Raw genomic sequence first — 23,750 nt, 5'->3', positions numbered from 1 at the left:
TTATAAGCTTGAGAATGGTGATACCACCGAAATATATTGCTTGACTGTTTTTAAATTTTAAACTTAGATATAATAGATATAATGAAGTAAAAACAAAGGAATTGCATCAAGAAACAATGGAAGTAAACAAACGACTTTTATTGTTGTTGCTTTTGTTGAGCATTGTGTCATTCGATGCTGTAAGCACATCTTCGGAAAAGTAAGTTTCTTTGAAATTAGTCCTTATATAAAAAATCCAGGAGGTGATTTAACTCGATTTTATAACGACCGTATGTGCGATCCAAAATTAGGCCTTAGAACCGATCCTGAAAAGTTAATTGTCCATTTTTAAGTTAAAAAATGGTCAGATTCTCGGATGATAAGATAACACGACGTGCTTAAAAACTATGTAATGATGCAAAATGACTTTACAGAACTATATTATATCAACTAGTTCGCTACAGACTCCTTCTCAGAAACCCTTCGCGTCAGTCTAACACAATTCGAAAAGGACTAAATATTGGAAACATATTTCACGTTTTAATTTCTGCTCTTTCAATTTTGTCTTTTTAGATGCAAGCCGGTAACCAAAGTAGAGTAAGTAAAATAATTCAGTCAGTCCTCATTGTGGAAGTTTTCCCTCCTGTATTCCACTTCTAAGCTATTCAATATAGTTGACGTTCCCTAATTCGATTTTTAAGGGGATTGGATTCTAATCGAAAAAGGGAGCGTATCGAATAATAAAGCGTCGATTAGAGAGCGTCGTTTATTTGAATAAGAAATTCCTTTTTAAACATTGGGCTCTTCCAAAAAAAAAATTGAATATGGGGAGAGAAATCCCCCCCCTCAGACAGTATGACTTTTGACCCCCGGACAACAGATCTAACCCCCCGGACATTCATAATATCCCTAAACAGAGCAGTTTAGTTCCCCAAACAAGTCAAATTTTGTAGATTTTTCAATACCCCCCGGACAATCCAATATATCCTCCATCCTCCACCCCCCCCCCCATGTACGAAAACTTTCTGGAAGAGCCCATTTCACCCACCCAACCTCTCTCACAATGTTAAACTACATTGGACTCTTTTCATCTCTAATTCGAATTTTTTTATCACTCGAACTAATTTTCAGTTCAAATATTTCTATTATGAGAATATCTCTCTAAACAAATTTGATTTCAAAGTTCGAATTACGAAGTGTTGACTGTCAAATGTTGTCATTGTTATCTTGAGTAAAATTAACTTTTGTTGACTTTTTTATTCTTTTCTAGTAATGAGAAGAACAGCATTTTTCTTCTGGATTGCAGTAAACTTGACCTGAAAGAATTACCCACATTACCCAATACTTCTTCAAAAGTCGAGGCTTTGTAAGTAAATCATAGAATTAAATCGTCAGCCCCCTCTCATAAAATATGGTGGTGTGGGAGGGGTACTTTCACTTCAATAAAAATCCAAAATAGGTGGCGGCTAAAAGCGTTTATAAGGATTAGCTGGGATTTTGTAGAGAAGGCAATGATATTTTTTATCGGGGACAATTTTTTTCCAAATTTTCCAGTGGGACCAAGCGGGTCACAGGGGTGTTATTCGATGGTCAATTATATAAAAATATATTTTCAGGCTTTTGTCATACAACTACATTACAAACTTGGATCCTGATGTCTTACAAACATACAAATCCTTGAGATACATGTAAGTAACATCGAGTTATTTTCATTCTTTGAGGGAAGAAACTTTCATGGATGACTAAATTTTGCAAATCGAGCTTTTGAATATCTCAAAGTTAAGAATACAGTATTTGCCAAAAGAAGCGAGAACATTTTTATATAAAGTAAAATCCTCTTAATTTATGCCAAATTTTATGACTTATATACTTAATATTTCAATCGCAAAAACCTTTTCAAACATCTTGTAAATTGAATATATATTGATTGAACACAGAGAATTGTATTACAAACTGAATGAGAAAACTTTATCACTTAAGTTTGTTAGGCACACTTAAACGCACTCAGGCCAGTTAAACGGTCGCACTTAGACGTGATTATAACACAATCAAGTATAAAGCTTTAATAGTGTTTAAGTATTACCATTAAAATGTCACACAATGCTTGAAAAACTTTTAAACTTTTCGTTTTTAGAAACTTGGATTACAACCCAATTACTGAGTTGAAACCAAGATCGTTTTACAATTTACCAAAACTGGAGGAAATGTAAGTTACTTTTTTAAAAGAACAAATAAACTTCTAGCTAGGGTTATGTTTTCAGGTTTAACTGTGCTTAAACTGTTCTATAAAATGTTTGAATCCAGTTGATCTTTTATCAACTTTATAGATAGGATTGTAATTAATAATTGATATTGATTAGCCTCGAGCTAAGAAAAATTTGTACTACTTTCCATCAACTTTAAAGAAAAGAAACACAAACATCACATTGCATCACATCACATATTCACTTCAATTAAAAATGGGCTTAACTCTTAGTCACATTGATATGACAATAACGCTGCGGTTCTCAATTTATTCTCAGATTTTTGCAAAAATAAAGGCTAACGCTCTTATAAAATTATATTACAAGAATTTAAATATTATTTTCAGTTTAACTCAAGAGCATTATTAAGCATCTAGTTTGGATAATGACTTTCTAACCATTTTAGTCATCTATCAAGCGCTCGTATTGGAGACCTCATTGGAAACGCTTTTGAATCCTTGCCGATGCTTAGATTGTTGTAAGTATATGAAAAAGTTGCTTTTTGTTTATAGTATTTATGTATTTCCAGGATGGATTGGGAGACTCGACTTCCGTTCTGCCCAAAATTAGTCTTGCCTTTACAGCGCATAGAAAATCAAGACAGATTTGAGTAAATTTGGCCAAAAAATCGGTTCTTACGGTCCATTTTCTTGAAATATTTTGTCCATTTTAAATCGAAAAATGGTCAGACTTTCCAAAAAATGTTTTTCTTGCTTTTTACACCCTTAGAGTGAGTGCACTTCCTCTCAATTTTTGCTCATTTCGACCCTTACTGACCAAAGCCAGAGAAACGCACCCTAAGGGGCCCGCGGCACCTATGACAGGTCGCTTACCTAGAGTGTCTCCCTTTCCGGGGGTAATATGTAGCTTAAAACGAAAAAAAAATAATTCCAAAGCTACCATCCATCGGATAGTAATTAGTATTCGGTTATTGGATAGTATATTTGTCTTTTTGATTTGACTTTTAGGAATCTAGCTTATAACCAATTCACTCAAGTACCAGAGGATTTTTTTCAAAAAGTTAAAGACCTTGAAGAAGTGTAAGTATTTTGATTAAAACTTCTTTGAAATCAAATTCTTGATATTCATGATGTAATCTTTGCGCTTAAACAATAGATGTGACGTAAAAACTTTGCCGCCATTATTCGAGGCAAAAAATTTGGCCCACTAACCTATTTTGTACTAAAACAGGGGGTTTACGAAAAAAGAAAACTTAATAACTTGTGACGTGATATAATAAAATTAAACATATTTTGGAAAATAAGAGTTTGTTCTTCGTTTTTGAGTATTTGGACTTCTGTATTAATCTTTTCTTATTTTTTCTAGGGGTACTTGCTTGGAAAAAAGCTTATCAAAAATAAAAACTAATTAAAACTCGAAACTTAATGGGATAATAAAAGAGCTTACTGAAAAAGGGAGAAGAATGCCCCACATAAAAAGTCTACAAAAATTTAACTAGAGAGAGCCTTTATTTCCAGTCCCCCCAAGCAGTTTGCATAAATGGGCTTTTTCGGTTGCGTGAATGCGTGAAAATTGAAAAAGAAAATGCGTCAATGTGTGAATTGAAACAAACTTGTGTGAACATGAAAAATCACTTTTTTGAATGTGCAAATCTTCGCTATTTTTTGCGTGAATACGTGAATTTTCTCGTTGTCCGGTGATTATATACAAATTTCCCGATTTTAAAAATTTCCCCAATTTTTGCCCAAAAAACTTTCCAAAAATCGAGTTTGCGTGAAACTAGAGAAAGATTTGCGTGAAAGCGTGAATTTCGAAAAAAAAATGCGTGGTTGCGTGAATTGAGGGTCCGCTGGGGGAGGGGCTATTTCCAGGTTCACCATATATTACCTTAAGGGAAGAAATTTTGGCGGGAACTTAATTTGGCGGATCAGGGAAAAAGCTAAAAAGATGACCGAAAAAATTTAATTTGGCGGGAACTTAATTTGGCGGATTTCAGACAAATCCGTCAAATCCGCAAAATTTTCTTCCCGCCAATATTTCTTCCCTTAAGGTATTCAAGTATTTCTTTGTATATCTTTTCTACTTTTTAATTTATAGACGTTTGACTGGTAATCGGTTATCATCATTGAAAAAAGGAACTTTCAATAACATGACAAAGTTAAGAAAACTGTAAGTTGATAGTGGCGAATGTAGTTTATTAACTGGTTTGGTCATCCTCTGGTTCAATAAAGAATCATGAGGGGGTGGAATGAAAAATACGATAACTGAGAATTTTATCCCCATAAATAAGAAATCGAAAGTGAAAACACTTTACTATTGATACTTTTACCTAATATTTGAGCCATTTGATCAGAAAGGTGAAAATGTGGATAAACTAATTTGATAACTTAAAGTCAGAAAATATGCTATGACATTATTTTAATATTTCAGATCCCTCGATTTGAATCGGTTTACATCAATCGATAAAGCTTTGTTTTCACAAGTTACCTCTTTAACGGATTTGTAAGTTTCAGAACTAATTTTGATTTTATCGATACATTGGCGGGTCTTCCCACCAGCCATAGACTAATTCGGCAAAATCCGGTTAGGCACTATATTCAACCAAATCTTAAGCAAGCTGCCTGTTCCTAACCTACTAATTTTCACCAACGAAATAAAAAAACAAACAGAAAATTACGCACAGCCTTGGAGCCAAGCAAGGTGTTAGTAAATCACCCTGTACATATTCATTCTGTCATTTCTTAAAAAAATGACTGCAATCATAGGTGAAAATGACGTCACACGGAATAGGTCTATAGCCCTGCATTATAATGCATACCGTACACGGAGTAAACAGGACTTTAATTTTGATTTGAGCTGTGATTTCAACCAAATAATTTGTTTTAAAGAAGCTCAAAATGTCTATTTGCTTTCGTTATTTTACTTGGACTAAATTTCTGAATTTTTGTCATATTTTTTCGCCTGTAACTGTCTACTTTTATGATTTCTACAGGAATTTAGCAAGCAACAAGCTAAAAAGCATCCCGGAGGATTTGACGAAAGGAAACTTGGAAAGATTGTAAGAAAACTCAACTCAATAAAAATGTTGATTTATCAGAGAGCTACCTTATTGGAACTAATTTTCACGGAAACTAATATTCGCGGTCGAAAAAAAAATCGGAAAAATTGCATTTCGCGGGTTTTAATTTTCGCGATTCTGCCCCTTTTTGGACACATTTCTTTCATTTAGCTAGGGATTTTCAAATTTTTCGATAAAATTGGAAAAAAATTGTATTTCGCGGGTTCAAATTTTCGTGGTTTTGAACGCTAAAATTAAGTCCCGCGAAAATTAGTTCAAATTGGTTCCAAGGTATTCTGATTTTAAGTCATTACATAATTACCAATGAGAGTATTAAAATTAAATTAGTCAATCATGTTACCAATAAGAACTAATTTTCGTGTTTATATACTCTTTGGTACTTAAGCTGTTGTTAAGAGAGCCGACTTTTTGTCCTGCTTATTCTTTTTGTTAGAGTAGGCGAAATTGGGCAGAAAATAAGCAGCTGAAATGTTTTCTTAAATGAAAAAGATTGCAAACTGTACTGACGCCAAGAAAAGCGAAAAAAGCAATGCATTGACAGCCAACTTTCTGTCCACTTTAATTCCCAATGATTATATCTATTTATTTTGTATTTTCAGGGATTTGAGCTACAATAACCCAATGAAAACTTTCCCCATTATTGCTAGGGGGTCGAAATTGAAGGAGCTGTAAGTACTGCATTATATAATTGTTTTGTTGATACTAGGCCTTTATTGAAGTTTTGTCAAAAAGAACACTTTTCACACACTTTTTAACTTTTAGAGTACCTACAAATTTTCGTTATAGAGACTATGTTTATGTTGAACGGTGAAAAAGAATACGGCTATTATTATTTTGATTTTTCCCGATATGTTTTGGACTCGGTCCGTTCTCAAGGGACTGTGTTTAAGTAAGTAGCCTAAAATAGAGTTAAAATTTAGAAGACCGACTCTCTGCCTGGCTTCTGAAGAAAATTACAGACTTAAATTAAATTTAAGTATGTTGATAAGATGTTGATACAAGAATGCGTTGCTTTGGCAAGAACAAGAGGCATCACATTTAGATACTTTCTCTACTTTCTGCACATTTTCCCTAATGGGCTCTTCCAGAAAAAATCCGTTCATGGGGGGTGGAGGATGTATTATTTTTTTCATGCATTACCCCTGGACATTTTGATTTTTAACCCCCTGGACACGGGTTATACCCCTGGACAAACATCAAATCAACCCCGTGGACACAAAAAAATACCCCTGGACATTGGAATTTACCCCCTGGACATTGCAATTTTTTGGTATTTTTTCAATACCCCTGGACAATTCATCCTCCACCCCCCATGAACGGATTTTTTCTGGAAGAGCCCAATGAGGGAAGAAAAGGAAACACTGAAAGTCGACCGTCTAAACTAGACCTTAAAGCTTTGCTTCTTTTTATATAGAGACTTGATGGATTGTGAAATTGGATCCGTTAATGGAAATCAATTAAGAAATTTAGTGCATCTAACTAAACTGTAAGTTCTTCTCATATATTTTCTTTTCAGCTATGAAAAATAGTAAACAAAAAACGGGGTTTTTGATTCCAACGAGCTACCTTCTAAAGTCTATTCACAATAAGTGTGCACTCTTTTTTCTTTTACCTATAACTTTTGAAGGAATTCTTTAATCTTTATAAATTTGGTATCATTGGAAAGATATTAGTGAGTGGAACGATTTGAAATAAAAAAATATTTAAAAGGATTCTGAAAATGAAGATGAAAATGAAGAAGAAAAAAAATGAAGATCTTGTAGAAAAGTGTTATGAGGACTATCATTTTCACAGAAGTGAATCCTTAATCATCGAACGTCATCACTGTGAAAAAAATTCTCAAAAATAATCCTTTAGTCAAAAGATATCAAACAAAGTTATAAGCTGATTGAAAAACGCTGTTTTCTGCTGTTTTTTGGGGTCAACAACCACTTATTAACTTTGTATCATAACTTTATATTGAATAAATATTTTAGTGAAATTTTTTCACAGTGATGACCTCCTAAGATTAAAGAATCTCTCCAGTGAAAATGAAAGTTATAGCACTTCTCTAGAAGATCTTCAATTTTTTCTTCTTCATTTTCATCTTCATTTTTAAAATGTTTTGAAAGATTTTTTTATTTCAAATTGTTCCACTCACTAATATCTTTTCAATGATACCAAACTTATAAAGATTAAGGGATTCCTTCAAAAGTTATAGGTAAAAGAAAAAAGAGTGCACACTTATCGCGAATAGACTTTAGAAGGGGCTGAAAAATAACTATAAAGCTGAAATCAGAAGGCTTTCAAGTACCTCTTTTCCAAAAATGAAATTTATAGCACCAAAGGATAAAAAGTTCATTTTTTTCTTCTCCATTTTTCATCAGCATTTTCATTTATGGTGCTATGAGCTATCTTTTCAACGGTAAAGAATATGTTTAGAATCGATCATCTTGGGAGTTGAATATCTATTGATACATAGAATTGTATAATCTTACTTCAATTATAAGCCCAGTTAAGATACATGAGTTTTGAGGATTTTACTGTATATAAAGATTTTGCCCATTTTTTGGGGACACACTGTTTGTTTCCAAAAATATAATTAAACATCTGTCAATATCCTCTCGTTTTCATTCATTCATTCATTCATTCATTCATTCAGGCGTTTGAACAGAAACCAACTGAAGGAAATCGTACCAAATACCTACTCTAATTTGAAGAATATCAAAGAATTGTAAGTTCGTATGATTACACTCTTTTTATCGTATAAGAACAATTAATATATATTTCAATTTGTTTCAAAGTTTAAAAACACATATCTGACGTTCGCATTAAGCGTGAAACTGGCAGTAGTGTGTTTTTATAAACTTTTAACCAAATTGAAATATATATTGAAAAGCTCTACTTACGTATGGAGCACTGTATCGACATTTGTTTTCTTGCTTGTTTATAAGAACAATTTTATAAAAAAAACGAGGCTCAAAATTGCCAAAAAAAATATTTTCAAAACCTTGAGTTACTCAATGTCAAGCAACTTAGGGGTCAAAGTAGAAAGGGGTATAAAGCCTAAAATACCTCAATTTCACCCTGTAAAATAAGAACAGGATAAGAACAATTTGAGGCTGTAAATAGCCGAGACTCATCAAAAATTTACGTACTGGTTCTTATAAAAAAAGAGTGTAGGAAAATTGTTATAACCGAGGGTTCCACTTAAAACTACTGGAGAATCATTTAATCATTTTCAACCAATATTTGTAGGGCGGGAGGGAGGTAAAAATTTTCTGAGACTTGAACACCGCCATCTTAAACATTGTTTGTGCTTTCAGAGTATAGCCAATACCGCGCGGAACCAAATAAGAAGTAACGCTACTTGCAAGGCGGGACGCCCCGGTAGTTCCGCAGGCGGAATGAGTGATTTAGACGATTTAAAATTAAACTACGGTTTAGCTATTGTTAAATAAACAATGAAAAAGAAACAATAACATCTATTATCTGTAAAATAGAGTTTAATATATATTTTTTTGCTAGAATTAGCTTTCAAAAGGAACAGAAATATTTCTACAAGGGTATTCTATTTTATGTTAATGTCGTTATGAGTCTCTCAGCCTCTCGGTAACTCTCAGAGGTCAAACCTGCCTCCGTATGGATTGAGGACTAAGTAAAAGTAAGTAACTCTCATATTTTTTGGTTTTAGAAATCTTTTAGGAAATCAAATCAAAACAGTTCAACCAGAATCATTCAAAAATTTAGAGAATTTAGAGATATTGTAAGTATTTAGTGTCTTTACTCTTTGACAATCCAATGTTTTTCGTCCATTAAAGCTGCATAAAATCACAACACTGAAAAATTCCGCAATTTTAGCGTTGTCAAATTCCGCAACGTTGTCGAATTTCACAGTTTTTCCGCAAACTAATAAGGGGTCACAGAGCGACGAACGGGGTCTCAAAATGATGTGCATTTTGTAGAACAACCAAAATGTAAATTTCCATAATGTAAATTTCAATTAATTTTTTACCCTATAATTCTTGCCTGAACTGTCATAGTTGTCCGAAAAAAAAATTGGCACCCAAGTTATTTTGATTCCTCTACCCCTTAGCTTTCCAAAAATGTATAACAAGTGCTTTGACTAAAAAAATCGAGCGATTTTACAAATTTCCCCCTACTACAATAATTGGGTGATAATTTATCGGTGGACAATTGCCATTAAAAGATGTATCTCTTTAATTTATTTGCTAGAAACCTTGGAAGAAACGAGATCAAATCAATCCCAAAAGACACTTTCAAAGGCTTAAAAAAACTTGTTGAGTTGTAAGTACCCGTAATGTATATATTTTGTTTTTGAAACTTTTTTAAAGGGGAATTACATCCATCCGCAGGCAGGTGCTTCGTCCTTCCCAGGACTCATCAGTGTGGCTCGTGTAATTGAGCATAGACTGCTGTTGTCACCAGAGTGCTCAAAACACGAGCTTCGCATAATCACGTGTGGTGAACGGAGAAGCAGTCTATAGAGCTGTATAGAGTGCTCAAAGAACCAAGGGAATTACTAAGTCAACAGGGTGAAATATATTCAGGGTGTCTGTAAAAATGTCTTTAGAACATCGTTAGTTTGAATTGACTAGAAATAAGATTAGATATTACTTGCCCCATAACCCATTTCATCAACTACAAGTAGTTAACTAGAGCTCTGAATCAATTTCGAAATACATTTAACAATAAATTACTGCTAATAATCGTATAGGAGGAGTTTGTATAAATTTAAAGATCATCATACATTCTCATTTTATAGATCTTTGATTGGAAATACTGTTCAAGGTTTACCAGATAATGAAATTTTCAAAGATTTGGTTAGAATGGAGAGACTGTAAGCCAATTTTTAAAGCTATGTATTGTCTTTACAAAATAACTTGTAAACTTTTACTTGTAAAGGCTGATGGTCTCCAATTTTTTCAACCGTTACGTCAATTTCGACCAATGGAATTGCTTCATTTTTCAACCGACCAATGACCTTACAAAAACGTCAAAAAGTTTTCGCTCATGTCGCGCGAAAGTGGAGGCCAGCCTCAAATCATTTCCTAGTGATCATGGCGATAGAAACACCGAAACGTCTAGAAATACCACGTTCTGTTTTTTTATTCTGACTTTTCTTATCAGATGTATGTGTCTAGTCTGCAACAAACCTACAGTGTATCTGGCCAAGAAGGACTTCTAATGTCCGAGCGATTGCTTGTAAAATGAGATTTTCAGAAAAAGATTTTTATTGGAAGCCAATGCTTTGAATATTACAAAGCAAAACAAACCAAATTGAATTTCCATGCCATGAATGAGTGATAAAACTAAATTCAATCACTTATTTTCAATCACTTAATTCATCACTTATTCTAAATTTTTCTAACCCTATGAGCCCCAGGGGGGTAGAATCTACCACGCTCGTGTTCTTTTGTGTATATCTCTGAAAGAAATTTTTTGAAACAATTTGAAACTTTCTGACTTTTAATAAAATCTTATTAAGAGTACTTGTGCAAATCTTTAGAGTCATAGGTTGTTCAAATCAGGTTTTATGACTTTATTGTGAAACATGACATAAAACTCAGCTAAAATCGCTTAAAACTCAAAATTTTAAAGTGCTGATAACTTCTAAACTATTTATCCAATCATTTCCAAACTTTGACACGTGACGTCATGAAATTTTGAAAATTTTACTCATCTTCAGGAATCATTTTCATGGATTTTGATAGAAAATTTTCATTGAAAATCTAAAATCAACAATAATGTTAAAGGGCAACCTTTTATCTTTCAGAATCTTCAAACAGAATCTAAATATCTTTATTGGTTTCACTGTGACAGGAAATTTTGTAAACCATATATTTGGGCTTTTTTTCCGACAGGTGGAAATTTTGTGATGACATCATCGCTTTTTGCATGACATCATCAACTTTTTTTTCGAAAACTGAAAGTTTGTGTCATGATGGAGAACACCAGTACCAATTTTTATGGCGATAGCTCTTCTAGATAAAAGATAATCGAGGGTGGTAGATTCTACCCCCCCCCCTTGGGCTACAAAGAATCAAGAAAGGGTTAATCAAAATAAAACTAATGTAGAGCTTCAAATAAAAGCTACATATTTCAGGAATAACCTTTTTTAAATTTCAGGTTTCTTAGCAAGATGAAACTTAATGGTATCCCGGCAGGCACATTCGAAAAACTCAAAAGTCTTCAAGAATTGTAAGCGAAATTTAGCGAATTTATCTCATAATAAATTAACAGCATTGCGGGCCTCGTTTTCAATTGAGAACGAGGTTCGCAATTTTTTTGATTTGCATTTCAAAAAGAGTGTAGTTGTCAACTTTTTTAAGGCCTTAAATGACAAATTACTTCATTAATACCTTTTTGCATGTTTTCTTGATTTATTCATGATGTAATTTTTTCGTTGATTGACACTCCGAATCAAAACATTTGGCCGCCATTATTGGTGGTAAAATATTTCCGTTCCCCAATGTTTTCCAAGCAAGGACCCCTGGAAAAAAAATAAGAAAAGATTAATACAGAAGTCCAAATACTCCGAAACGAAGAAAAAGTTCTCCCATTGAAATTCTTTAATTATCTACTTTTTGCAGAATTTGTTTTTTGCTTATTGCGCAATTACCTGATTATTATAACGTATTACTTCAAATAAGCACCCTCTTCAAAAAACACCCCCTCGATGATAAACGGTCCTCCCTCCTCTTTTGACGTAAAATTTTCAATGGACACCCCCCTTAAATAAATCCTCTATCCAATGCACGCCCCACCTCTAGGAGGGGCCCTATTTAAAACAAGTAGCTATAAGGAATTATATTACAATATGCAAGAAAATTTAAAATATATTGATCATAATTGTATTTTATTTCAGTATTCCAACTGATTTAGACCCGCTTCTAAATCCCTATTTTGACATATTTATACTCAGATAACAATAAAATAAGGTTCCAATTTACATTTAAAGTGACCTTGGTTATGAATTATTGAACAAACGCCCCTTCTTCGAAAGCCAACCCCTTCCCCCCTCGAATATACGCCTCTTAACACCCGGCAGTCGGTACCACTACATGAAAAAGGCAACTATTGCCTTAAAGGGAAATATTTCCCGAGCGGGAAGGTGAAAATAACCCGAAAAGGAAACTGTTTTCGTCACTTTTCTGTTTCCCGTTTTGGTCAAGAACTTTTTATCGTCCCCGAACGGGAAATAGGATTTTTGTAAACAAAGCAGATTTTTGTTTCCCGAGCGAGAAAAAGTTTCCAAATAGGGAAGTTTCTAATTGGGAATGGGGAAAGTAGAATTAAGAAGCGATTACCCGGTGGATTTCTTAGCTACCTGGTGAATATTATTTATTTTCCCTCCTTTACAAGAGGGACAAGTTTTAAACTTTCCACGGGCATTTCCGGAGTGCTCAGAGGTCATTTTCCCGATCGGGAAAGTGGTGAACTTCCCGATTTGGAAAGTCTAGCCATTTCGGGAAGTTTTCCACATTCCCGTTCGGGAAATATTTCCCCTTAAGGCAATAGTTGCCTTTTCCATGTAGTGGTCCCGACTGCCCGGGGCGTTTGTAAGTTTCTCGCAACAATCAACCATTCATATTTTTCAGATATGCAAACGATAATTCACTAAGCAAGATCGGGAAAAATGATCTACACCATCTAACAAACCTCAAAGTATTGTAAGGAAAGTTTTGCTATTTTATATTTCCATATTCTACATCTAAAAACAATCATGTGTGTGTGTGTTCGAAGTATAACATTTAGTTAAAACGAATAATAATATAGAAACAACAGAGTAGCCGGGTATTTTTGTAGATGCCAAATCTGGTCGCATAATTCTATTGGCAGTTAAACAATTGGTGAAATCACGCGATATTATTGTTTTGATTTGAAGTGCGTGACCCTGATTGGCTAACTTTATCAACGGCTTTTTTGGCAAGAAATTCAAACCAAATGTAAATAAATTCAAACTGGGTTAAAAATACCATATTCTCAATGAGTAGCTTCTGATGGGATTTTTGCTTATGTGGTGTAAGTTTGAATAGAGAGTATGGATCTCCAGACTAATGATAAAGTTCCGGTTCAAGACCGTCTTTTAAACGTTCCCGAACGTTTCAAAACGTTCCTGGGGGGCCGCCCACATAGTATAGAAACTTTTTCTTTTCCTTGATGCGTATAAGAAGCGTAAAAGTCGACAAAAAAAACAAGCAGAAAAAGGCTATGAAAAAGTTTTCTCTGCGTACGTACATTTTCTTTTGACCCTTCCCCTTCCCCTGTACGCAAGCATATGCTTTTGAGAAGACCCCCCTCCCCCCTTAGTGCGTACGTACTATGTGGACGGCCCCCTGATTGAACGCTCCAATCGAGATTAACCATATACGCAAAGGATCGTTTGCGAGCGTCCAGGACCGTTTCTGAATGTTCTGAGAGCGGACAAGAACTCTTTAAAAGGTTTTTTAGATTCCTGAACGTTCTAAAAGGTTTTTTTAAATTCCTGAACGCTCTAAAATATTTTTTGAATTCCTGAACGTTCCACAAGAACGTTTCATCCCATTTGAATCGCAAAACGTTTGTGATAACAAAATAAGGTATCGAGGTATAATTCAATTTGTAGATTAAATATGTTTTAGAAGATGACCTTTTCAATCTACGTACCCTCCCTACCAAATTGAGATTGTTATGTAGCTTGCTTACATACCCTATGTTAACGTGATGTTTTCTCATCGAATCTGAATATTTTTTATTTCTTTACTTTTCTAGGCAATTGGATACCAACTACTTTACAGAAATCAAAGCTGACTTTCTCATCATGAACACGAATCTTGAAGAATTGTAAGTCCAGGGATGCTAAAAGCCAACTTTCTTGATCAGGAAACATGTTTCCTTCATGGTTCGGAAACCCCAAGCCCTTTCGGGAAGCTCCAACTTCCCGTTCGGGAAATATTTTCATTTAAATATAGTGTTGCCGACTTTGAGTTAAAACCGTTTAAGTTTTTTTCACGATAACAATCAATCAAGTAGTTTAACCAGAGTCATCTTTTTATTAGACTGGGAATCCAGTCGTTTATAACGTTTTTGTTGAAAGCGGGAAATTTTTATGTCGGGATATGGTTAAAATATTGATGCTCCTGACAAGTTTTCTACTTCCTATTTTTTAATGAGTTAAGTCGTCTAGCATGCTAGACTATCTTTTTATTGAACTTTTTTATCTAGCAGCAGGGAAAGTAAACAGAAATTGGATAATGAAATCGGCTTTTCCAGCAAAAAAAAATTGAATATGGGGGGGGGGGGTAGAGTGGAGGATGTAAAGTTTTTCGGAAATCGACCCCCTACTTTTGACCCCCCCCCCCCCCCCGGTCAGCAGGTCTACCCCGCCCCCCAGACAAGTATAATTTGACCTCCACCCCCCCCCCATGTACGAAACGAACATTTTCTGGAAGAGCCCAATGTAAACTCGTTCTATCTTGTTTTTAAGGTATATGAGTGAGCAGATTGACCAAAAATTGACAGAAATTGATCCATACGCTTTTAAAAACAATAAAAAATTGCAAAGAATGTAAGCCTTTGTCGTTTGTATTTATTTTTAAACTTTTCATCATAGGTAAATATTAAAAAATTGTTTTACTGTATGTAAGATTGAATAAAAATCATTGTGTTACTTTAATGGGATAAACTTTCGCGGGGATTAAATTTCGCGGTTGGGCCTATCCGCGAAATTCAAAAATTTCGCGGGGACTTAATTTTGCGGGTGGTACTATTGGGTGGCTATATTTTCACGATTTTGTGACTTTTACTGTCAAATCATGCTTGTTGGTTGTTGAAATACACATTATTTGCACCTCTTTGATGCCGGTAACCATTCAAAAAGTATTTATTTGGCATTTTTTGAGTTTTGTTTAAAAATATTTCGCGGATGAGGACCTTTCAAATTTCTATTGGGACTTAATTTCGCGTATTTTCGCGGATGACACACCCAAATCCGCGAAATATGCGAAATTTAACCCCCGCAAAAGTTTATCCTATTAAAGTAGCGTTATAAAAATACATTGTATTGACTTTAGAAAGTCGGCTTTCTACCGTCAATAGCAAGTTTATGTATTTGAACTTTTGAGGACAGTAAAGAGTCTGAAGTGATTTAGAATAACCCACAGTCTCACCTTCAAATCGAGGACAGTGAAAGTTCTGATTTACCGTCGTACTCAATAAATCAGGATCTAGGCAAATCAGAAGCTAACCGTCTCCGTCACAGAAAACACACATGTATTACACTCGCTAGTAATAAAGTTAAGTAAGAAAAAATCGAACATCTTTAACGGAGCTAAGAAACGTCACGAATGTCATATAAATACAGTGTATACCGTCGTTTTGTATAAGATTCCCATTTCCGCACTAAGATTCTTTGCCATTTTTCTAGCGGAAAAAGACCAAGACTTCGGGGTGTTGAAAAATAAGCTTCAGAAAGTTAGGCAGTTTGGTGAGTGAACATAAGAGATTTTCCGTACCTTTTGAAAAAAACCCTTTCCAATCTCATGCCGGTTATCCCGGAAAAAATAGTGGAAAGATTCCGGAAAAGTTACAAGAATCTTGGTGCGAAAATGGGAATCTTATACAAAACGACGGAAAAAATGTCCGCTTTTTCTGTATTTGACATAATAATAAATCAAAAATTTGAACTTCTATTTTAGTTATCTTCGCAAAAACAAATTAGAAGAATTAAACGAGCATATCTTTGAAGAATTAAAAGACCTAAAAGAATTGTGAGTATAAACCATTGACTTCCAAGCCCGAAGGGCTAGCCTCGAGACTCATGAATGAGAAATGAAGCCACTTATTTCGCATCCAGAACGCCCTTGCGCGTGGTTTTAAACATACGCCGGATTGAAAGTAAAATCTATCGCTAGATTTAAAAAAATGCAGTCCTCAAAAACAAAGGACCCTAGATACAATCCGTCGCCATGATTGCGGCGCGTTTTAGGCGCGTTCTGTCTGGGAAATAAGTGGCTTCACTTTTTCCTGCCTGGGAAATGTTAGAGATTCTTCTCTAGCCCTTCGGGCTTTAAACCCTTACCCTACCACAAACTCGAGGCAATTTAGTTGTTTTATGAGCTAAGCATCTTCGATTAGGTAAAGATATTCGAACTACAGGACTGGTAATACAATATATTCTTAACTCGAACAAATTTGCTTTCCAACTTAGAAATTTTGAAATAAACTCCTTAAAAGACCTCTATAATTCGAACTTCTACACACTCGATTTTATGCATGAAATGTGGAATCAACAGATCGCATAAACTGACCCCACTATATAAGCGGTCTGAGAAATGACAAAGACAATAATTTCAAGTATTTTGATTTAATTTTTAGGATCTTGAAAGAAACCAGTGTTGACGAACTAAAGAAGAATATTTTGAAAAACAACAAGAAATTGACCAAAATGTAAGATTGAAAAATTCATTAACCCTTTCCGTGCCATTGCCGGCATATGCCGGCAAGAGATCTTTTTTTAAGTTTATTGAAAGTTCGATTTTAAACTAGATTTCATTAAATAGCACAGTTGAACAATTAAAATATATTTCAGAGATGTTTTTCATAATTATACATTTTTCAACTCAAAGTAAACACATATCATTTATATTTCTGATATTTTCCAGAAAATAAAGCTAAATGTGATGGTAAACTCTGTGGTCGCCCATGTCGGCATATGCCGACATCTGGCAAATAGGTTGAACCTTCATGTTTTTTACCGTAGCAAATAGGTCGTTCGAACCCTTAAAAAATACGAACGGCAATTAAAGGGTTAATAATGTTAACGAATAACCCTAAAATTCGATCAGAAAGTACAGTAGGACACTCCCGGTTATTCGAAACTGTATTTATTCGAATAATTCGGTTATTCGAAGTGAGATGGCGTTCCCCTTGGATTTGCTTACCTATAACTCAGCAAAAACACGCACGGTTATTCGAACTCTCAGTTATTCGAAGCGATTTTTATTCCTCTTGGGGGCAATTTTAGGCTAAATCACCTTCAGTTCAAATTTTTCTTGTTAGGAGATCATCGAGAGGAATTTTATTTTTATTCTAAATATTTTTTATTTATTTCAGCGATATGACTGACTTAACCGCAGGCACAGTTTTGAAAACAGTATCGCCAACAATCTTTGAAGATCACAAAAATCTGATTGCAATGTAAGTTTAGAAGTTCTTTGATATTCTTGAGTGATTTTTTAGAAACTTTTTAAGCAAGTGTTAGGCCACATGGCGTATCCAGGAATAAATAAAACACAGTAAAGTCACCTTCAAAGTTTATGGAAATTAAAAACGCTAATAGTACCATAAAAAGTCTTCAATATCGAATTTTTGTAGAGAAACTGTCCTAGGGACACTTTAGAAATCTCAAATAATACAATAGATATTTCCATTTTATATCCATACAGAGGAATGGACGAACATTTCCAGGAGATCTAAAAGAGTGTTTTTTTGTTTTTCCAGGGGATAAAAATTATTTGAAAATTTCCAGGGGGTAAAAGACTGATTTAAGTTTGTTCACCCTCTTTTCAAGGTATAAAAAGAAATTTTCCAAGGTATTTTTGGAAATTTTGCCATTTTCCAGAGCAGAGGGTATCCATACATTTCCAAGAAATGTTTTTCACTTGAAAAGGTTCGTTCATCCCCTGTATGGAAATTTATTGGCCAAATCGCCTCCAATCCCAAGTTTATGCTCGCGAAAAACATTCTTTTCCTCAAATTCGCGAAAGTAAATGTCATAGATTTCGCGATTTTTTGACCTTGCGAAGGTTTCTGCTCGCGAATGTTTGTACGCCTAAAGTAATATATTTTTTCTCCTTAGTCGTGGTGATTTTGATATTTATTGTACATACAAGAGTTTACATCAGATGAGGGATTTACGACAAAGAAATGTTCTGAAATCGAACACTTTTAATTGTGTTCCACGGAATTCAATTAGAGATTCAAAATCGTTGGAAGATGAAAAAATAATGAACGAATATTTAAGTAAGTTTCCATACATTCCTTTTTTTGGTTCAATACTTTTGAAGGTGAGAATTAGTTTCAAAGACTCTATCGATTCAAAAACTTCATGTTGGTGCATTTTTCCTGAAAAAATTATTATATGCTTTTTTTATAAGAATATAAAAATATATTTAATAAGAATATTCATGATGAAATTGGCCAAAAAATTAAGAATATTCTAAGAATATCACCATCATGCAACTGAAGATAAGAATGCCCTTTTTATTAGAGTATTTTAAATCATAAATTGCAAATTACCCCAAAGTAAGGCTCGATGCTCTCACAAAAATGTCATTTTATGTTTTAGACGTATCTATTAAATGTAAAATCTAGTCTGAATTAGGATTTCTAACCTAAGAATACTGTAAGAATATTTCAAGATGATTTTCCCCGAAAGGTTAAGGAATATCCATCATAAAATAAAATAAAAACTATTCTTATAAAAAAAGCATGTACTGCAAAAAATAACAAGTTATAAGAGCGGTAAGACTCGAAAACACCAAAGAATAAAAACAATCCAGGAAATGCTCATAAGGTCTTATGTTGATCTCATTTTTCATCTTCATTTTCCAAAGTTTCTTGATTTTTTCTCGATTTGGGAATATACCTCTCTTGAATATCTTTTCAACATTTCAACGAGTACAAAACCGTTATTAATTCAAATTCTATCTAAAGTTAGATCTTTTTCGTCTCCTCAGCAAATTATATTGATGCAGACTTTAATTCATGAGATTCTTTTTACTTTTTAGACGAACACTCCAACGAGCAAGAACATTACACAATGGATAAAGGTAGAAAACTTTGTTTCTTATGCCATTTTATCCTTATCCAAAAATTCTGATAGTTTCAATCGGGATTAAAAAAAACGAGTGTTAAGTTACTTTGAAGCTTTAATAGATGCATGTTATTTAGAGGGGAGGGTTAAACGTTTTTTTGGGCGGAATTTCGGTAATGGGAAAAATATTTAGTATATAGTAAGAAAAAAATTTAGCAAAAAAATCGGTCGAAATTTCGGAATTGGAAAAAAATATTTTCCGGAAATTCGTTGGAAGTCAAATCTAAAGATATACTATTTTGGGGTTATTGTGAATTTTAAGTGTGTAAGCCCTGTTGTTCTGGCATTAGACTTTGATTGTTTCATAAAATCTGACTCTGCGTTTCTTATAGACAGAAGGAAGAAAAGGTTTGTTGGTGTTCAGGTTTTGGAGGAAAAACAGAAGAAAAATTATCATATCATGAAAAATATCATGAATTATATGAATCGGATTTATTTCTTATTTCAGTTTACGTATCAAACAATGGAAAGCGGGATAAATACTGCGGAACAGAGCAAAACCCATGTCAACGAATCGCTGATATCTTATTCAACCGTACTACACCTGTCACTATCTACCTTGAATCATTCAAGACTCAACAAAACGTAGAGGTTTCAAGGAATACGACATTGAATACAACAGAGACAACAGGAAACAGAGAAAGGAGAGATCTTCACAATCCAACAAACACGTCATCGACATATACACTGTTGCTGCCGTTGGAGATTTTAACATCTGTAACATTCAAGAAATACGGTGATCCTAATAACAAACCGGTTATAAAAACAGAGCACAGCCACCTGTTCATAATGCGAAGTAGAGGCAACTTTACAGTCAGTGATGTAGATTTCGACATACCGGAGCGAGGTTTTCTACTGGATATTGACTCGGAAGGACATTACTTGGAGAGTGTCTCGCTGACCAATACGATCTCTCTTAAAGAAGAAGTAATTGCCATTAATATGAAGGTTTATCAAGGAATCCAAAACATCTACGCTAAAGATGTGTGTTTTGAGAAAGGAACTTTACTGATGATACAGGGGAACAGCTATTTGGAGCCTGTATACGTTGTAACAAAAGATAGCAATGCTCAAAACGTTAACGGTCAACTTCGCGCGTCTAACGTCAATGCAACGTATATAATTCGCGTGGAGAGAGTCAGATCACATGTTTGTAAGATCAATGATGTTTCAATCGAAGGCGGTAAACCAGACTACGGAATGTACTTTAAAGGAGCTATCTGTCAAATCAATTCACTTACTGTTACAGATGTGACCATCAGACATTCGGCCGTGTACATCGGTAAAGGAAAACACAAGGAGCAGTCTGAAAAACGTGACACAGATGAACAAAAGAAAACAAAAATGCAAGAAATTGGTCGCTACCTGTACAACTTTCCGCAAACAAAGTTCAAGCCATTGGAAAATGAAAAAAAGAACAATTTCACATTCAACGAAATTACGGTTAGAACGAGCAAGATGACGAAGGTTATGGAGGTAGGAAACACTCTTAATAAAATTAAAATCAACAATCGTTTAGAAATTAATGGAAATAATATTGAACACGGAATTGAAATTTCTCATGCTAATTTCTTCGTTGGAAATATAACAATCATTGGAAATAAAATCCCAAGAACAATGATACAACATAAAAAAGGAACATTAAGTATTGAAGCCCTTACTATTATGGCGAATATTATTGAAACCGAGGATATCACAAAAGCACTGGTCTACGCTGCCGCACCGGAAGACAGCTCTTATTTCAAGCTCAGAAATTGTCATATTGAATGGCCGAAAATACGCAACGAGAGCCATCCCCCACTTATCGATATCTACGTTGGAAACGGTTACTACGAGATTGAAAATGTTAACATTTCCAGCTATACCATACATACATCAACAATGGCTTCTATTGAAGTTGAAAGTAAAACACAATCTGATAGAAAACCGTTTATAAAAGATTTGATTATTACATGCTCCCAAAATCGTGATTCCAAGCATAGAATAGACAGCTCGATTCGTGGAAAAATTCTACATGCACAATGTGTGGCTTGTGAAATTAAAACATACACACAAAAAACTTCTAGCTTGAGATTAACAGGATACGATTTAGACGGTGAGACATTTGACAGTAAATTGAAAGTGCATAATTATACCGAAGATTTCAAATGTCACCCGTGTCCTGTTGGAGGAACCTGTAAAAATGGTATCAAAAGCAGCGGTAATTTTTACGGCTACGATAAATCCGATGGTCAAGTATTATTCACTGCTTGCCCTAAATCTTATTGTTGCACAAAGAAAGAATGTACGAATATTACAAGCTGCAAAAATAACCGACACGGGCGCCTTTGTGGAATGTGTGATAATGGTTACCAAGAAAATTTCTTTGATGACGAATGTATATCGAAGGCGAAATGTCAACATTCATCCTTGTTTTGGCTTTTCTACATTGCCACAGCACTCATCGCATGTATTTTGTTTCTTTTCTTAAAGAACATTACAACCTTCTTCAAAGAACTCAATATCAAAGAGAATATGGGAAAACTCTTTAAAAGCTGTTGCGGAAAGGTTAAGAAGTGTTGCCGTGGAGCCAATAATGAAAAACAGCAACCAGAAGAGATGATTGGGCTGAAAGAAAAACCGTCAGACGACGAGAACCAAAATGGTGATGTACACATAGTAACACCCAATGGAGATGTCAAACAAAATAATGATGGAGAAGAAGAAGAACCTAAAATGACCATGTCCGGAGCCTTCAATATTGTTGTTGGCTTCTATCAAATCAGATCATTATTGACCGTTAATGTTGATGAAAGCTACCAAAAAGCGAGTACATATCAAAAACATGTCACTGAATTTATGAACGGAAATTTCGTTGGATTTATTCAGTCGTTATGTCCACTAAAAGGTTTAACTGCCAAAGGTGAAGGGTTCATCCAGAATCAATTTGTGGTCATTGTTATGCTAATGTGGGCTATTGTGTTTTTAGTTCTTTGTCTTGGCTTTAAAGCGATCAGATCATGTATCCGAAAAGCGAGGGGACGAGACCAACCAACGGAACATCCTTCGAATCTTACATTTATGGAACGAGTCGGGTTAGGAATGATCCGGATCATCTTATTCGGATACAAGAACGTCGCAACGTTTGCAATAATTTGTTTCCATTGCGTTGAAATCGAGGGCATGAAAGTATGGTTCTTAAATGGGGAAGAGGCATGTTTTCAATGGTGGCAAAAATGTCAAATGATTTTCGTTGCATTTTGGGTAATTCCATTTCCAGCAGCACTCATGTTGGCTTATCGTCTCTTCATGCGTCACGTCATCTCATTGAGGAAGTTCATTTTCTGTCTCATCTTTCCACCGATAGCATTCATCTGGCATTTCACAAGACGTAACTGGCAATCAAAAGAACCAGACACACGAGAGAACAAACAAGTTTGTCAATACTTAAAGGAGATGTTCGAAGAAGCTTACAGAAAAAGAGAAGGCAAAGAATACTATGTCTTCTGGGAGACTTGGAGGTAGGTTAAAATATTATTTTCATGTTGGTAAGTTCTAAACATTGACAAAAAAACACTTACGGGGTTTTTATTAACACGAAATTTTTCAATTCGTGTTAATAAAATGACTAGTAATATTCGTGTAATAAGGTAGGTTCGTCAGTTGATCTAATTCTTGCGCATAAAACCACTAAACTTTCAAGTTTTTCTTTTTCGCTCTAGATTGTACCAACGTTTGATTCTGGCTTTTGTCACGACACTTGCTATCAACCCTGTCAACCGAATCTGTTACGCAGCACCCATTATCCTTTTCTTCATTTTCGTCTACTGGTTCATCAAGCCGTACAAAGAGCAATTCACAATCTTGCATTGGATGGAAGTTATTGGTCTCTTGGGAATCACTTTCACTTTAGTCAACAACATGTTCCGATCATTCCTCTACGTTTTTGATATCGCCGATCAGCCACCGATCCCAAGAAGCTTGATGGTACTTTGGTACATAGATTTGGTTGCCACACCTGTGATTGTGCTGTTCTTTATGAAAGTTTTAATACCAATATTTATGAAGATCAAAAACGCGTCTTGTTGGAATAAATGTAAACGAGGGGGAGCTTCTGTAGAGCTTGAATCAGACGAGGATTAAGTTGAACATTCCCATGGCCCGGTTGTTCAAAAGTGGATTAGCGGCCGATTAGCTTAATTTTCGATTAAATCTCGATTAGCGCCGATTAACGGAGAACCGTCGGTTGTTCGAAAAATATTAGGCTTAAATCTGGATTAAGTCCCGACTAAATTGGCCAAATTTTAATCCTGCTCTGACCCAGGATTAACGAGGATTAAGAAGCTTTTTTCTACAAAAAAGGTGAATTCGCTGCATTGAAGTGATAAATTCGAACAAAAAAAGCTTTTCGATTGTTTCGGAAACGTTCGAACATGACGTCAGGATTAAGATCTTTAAAAACACAGGCAAAAAGTCCACGATTAGTTAATCTGACGTTCGAACAACGGAGGTTAATCGCCGGGATTAACTAATCGAAATCTAATCGCGATTAGCGGTAATCGGGACTTAATCTAATCGACTTTTGAACAACCGGGCCCAGAACACTAAATGAAGTTGGTTTAATAGCTACTTTGTAAATATTGGGTTCTTC

At 34.7% G+C, this 23,750-nt stretch overlaps 1 protein-coding gene across 1 annotated transcript; it reads left to right on the top strand.

The window, feature by feature from the left end:
- LOC136812758 (uncharacterized) lies at positions 1–23,251 on the top strand. The gene is made up of 27 exons (XM_067069282.1): positions 1–199; positions 553–576; positions 1,250–1,345; positions 1,596–1,667; positions 2,114–2,185; positions 2,629–2,700; positions 3,191–3,262; positions 4,281–4,352; positions 4,614–4,685; positions 5,176–5,241; positions 5,862–5,930; positions 6,677–6,748; positions 7,904–7,975; positions 8,936–9,007; positions 9,478–9,549; positions 10,028–10,102; positions 11,392–11,463; positions 12,864–12,935; positions 14,017–14,088; positions 14,732–14,812; positions 15,942–16,013; positions 16,621–16,692; positions 17,359–17,442; positions 18,104–18,267; positions 19,035–19,076; positions 19,569–22,620; positions 22,822–23,251. The coding sequence occupies exons 1-27, from the start codon at positions 117–119 to the stop codon at positions 23,240–23,242; spliced, it is 5,337 nt and encodes a 1,778-aa protein (XP_066925383.1). The 5' UTR covers positions 1–116; the 3' UTR covers positions 23,243–23,251.
- The last annotated feature ends 499 nt before the right edge of the window (positions 23,252–23,750 follow it).

This window comes from Clytia hemisphaerica, unplaced genomic scaffold (assembly GCF_902728285.1).
Source record: "Clytia hemisphaerica strain Z4C2 unplaced genomic scaffold, Clytia hemisphaerica genome assembly, whole genome shotgun sequence".
Lineage (NCBI taxonomy): Eukaryota > Metazoa > Cnidaria > Hydrozoa > Leptothecata > Clytiidae > Clytia > Clytia hemisphaerica.
This window is presented reverse-complemented; position numbering and strand designations above follow the sequence as displayed.

Coding starts and splice junctions, on each gene's coding strand:
- LOC136812758 (XM_067069282.1), top strand. CDS start 117: ATGGAAGTAAACAAACGACTTTTATTGTTGTTGCTTTTGTTGAGCATT. Junction 9,008..9,477: donor TTAGAGAATTTAGAGATATT/GTAAGTATTTAG, acceptor TTTATTTGCTAG/AAACCTTGGAAGAAACGAGA. Junction 9,550..10,027: donor TTAAAAAAACTTGTTGAGTT/GTAAGTACCCGT, acceptor CTCATTTTATAG/ATCTTTGATTGGAAATACTG.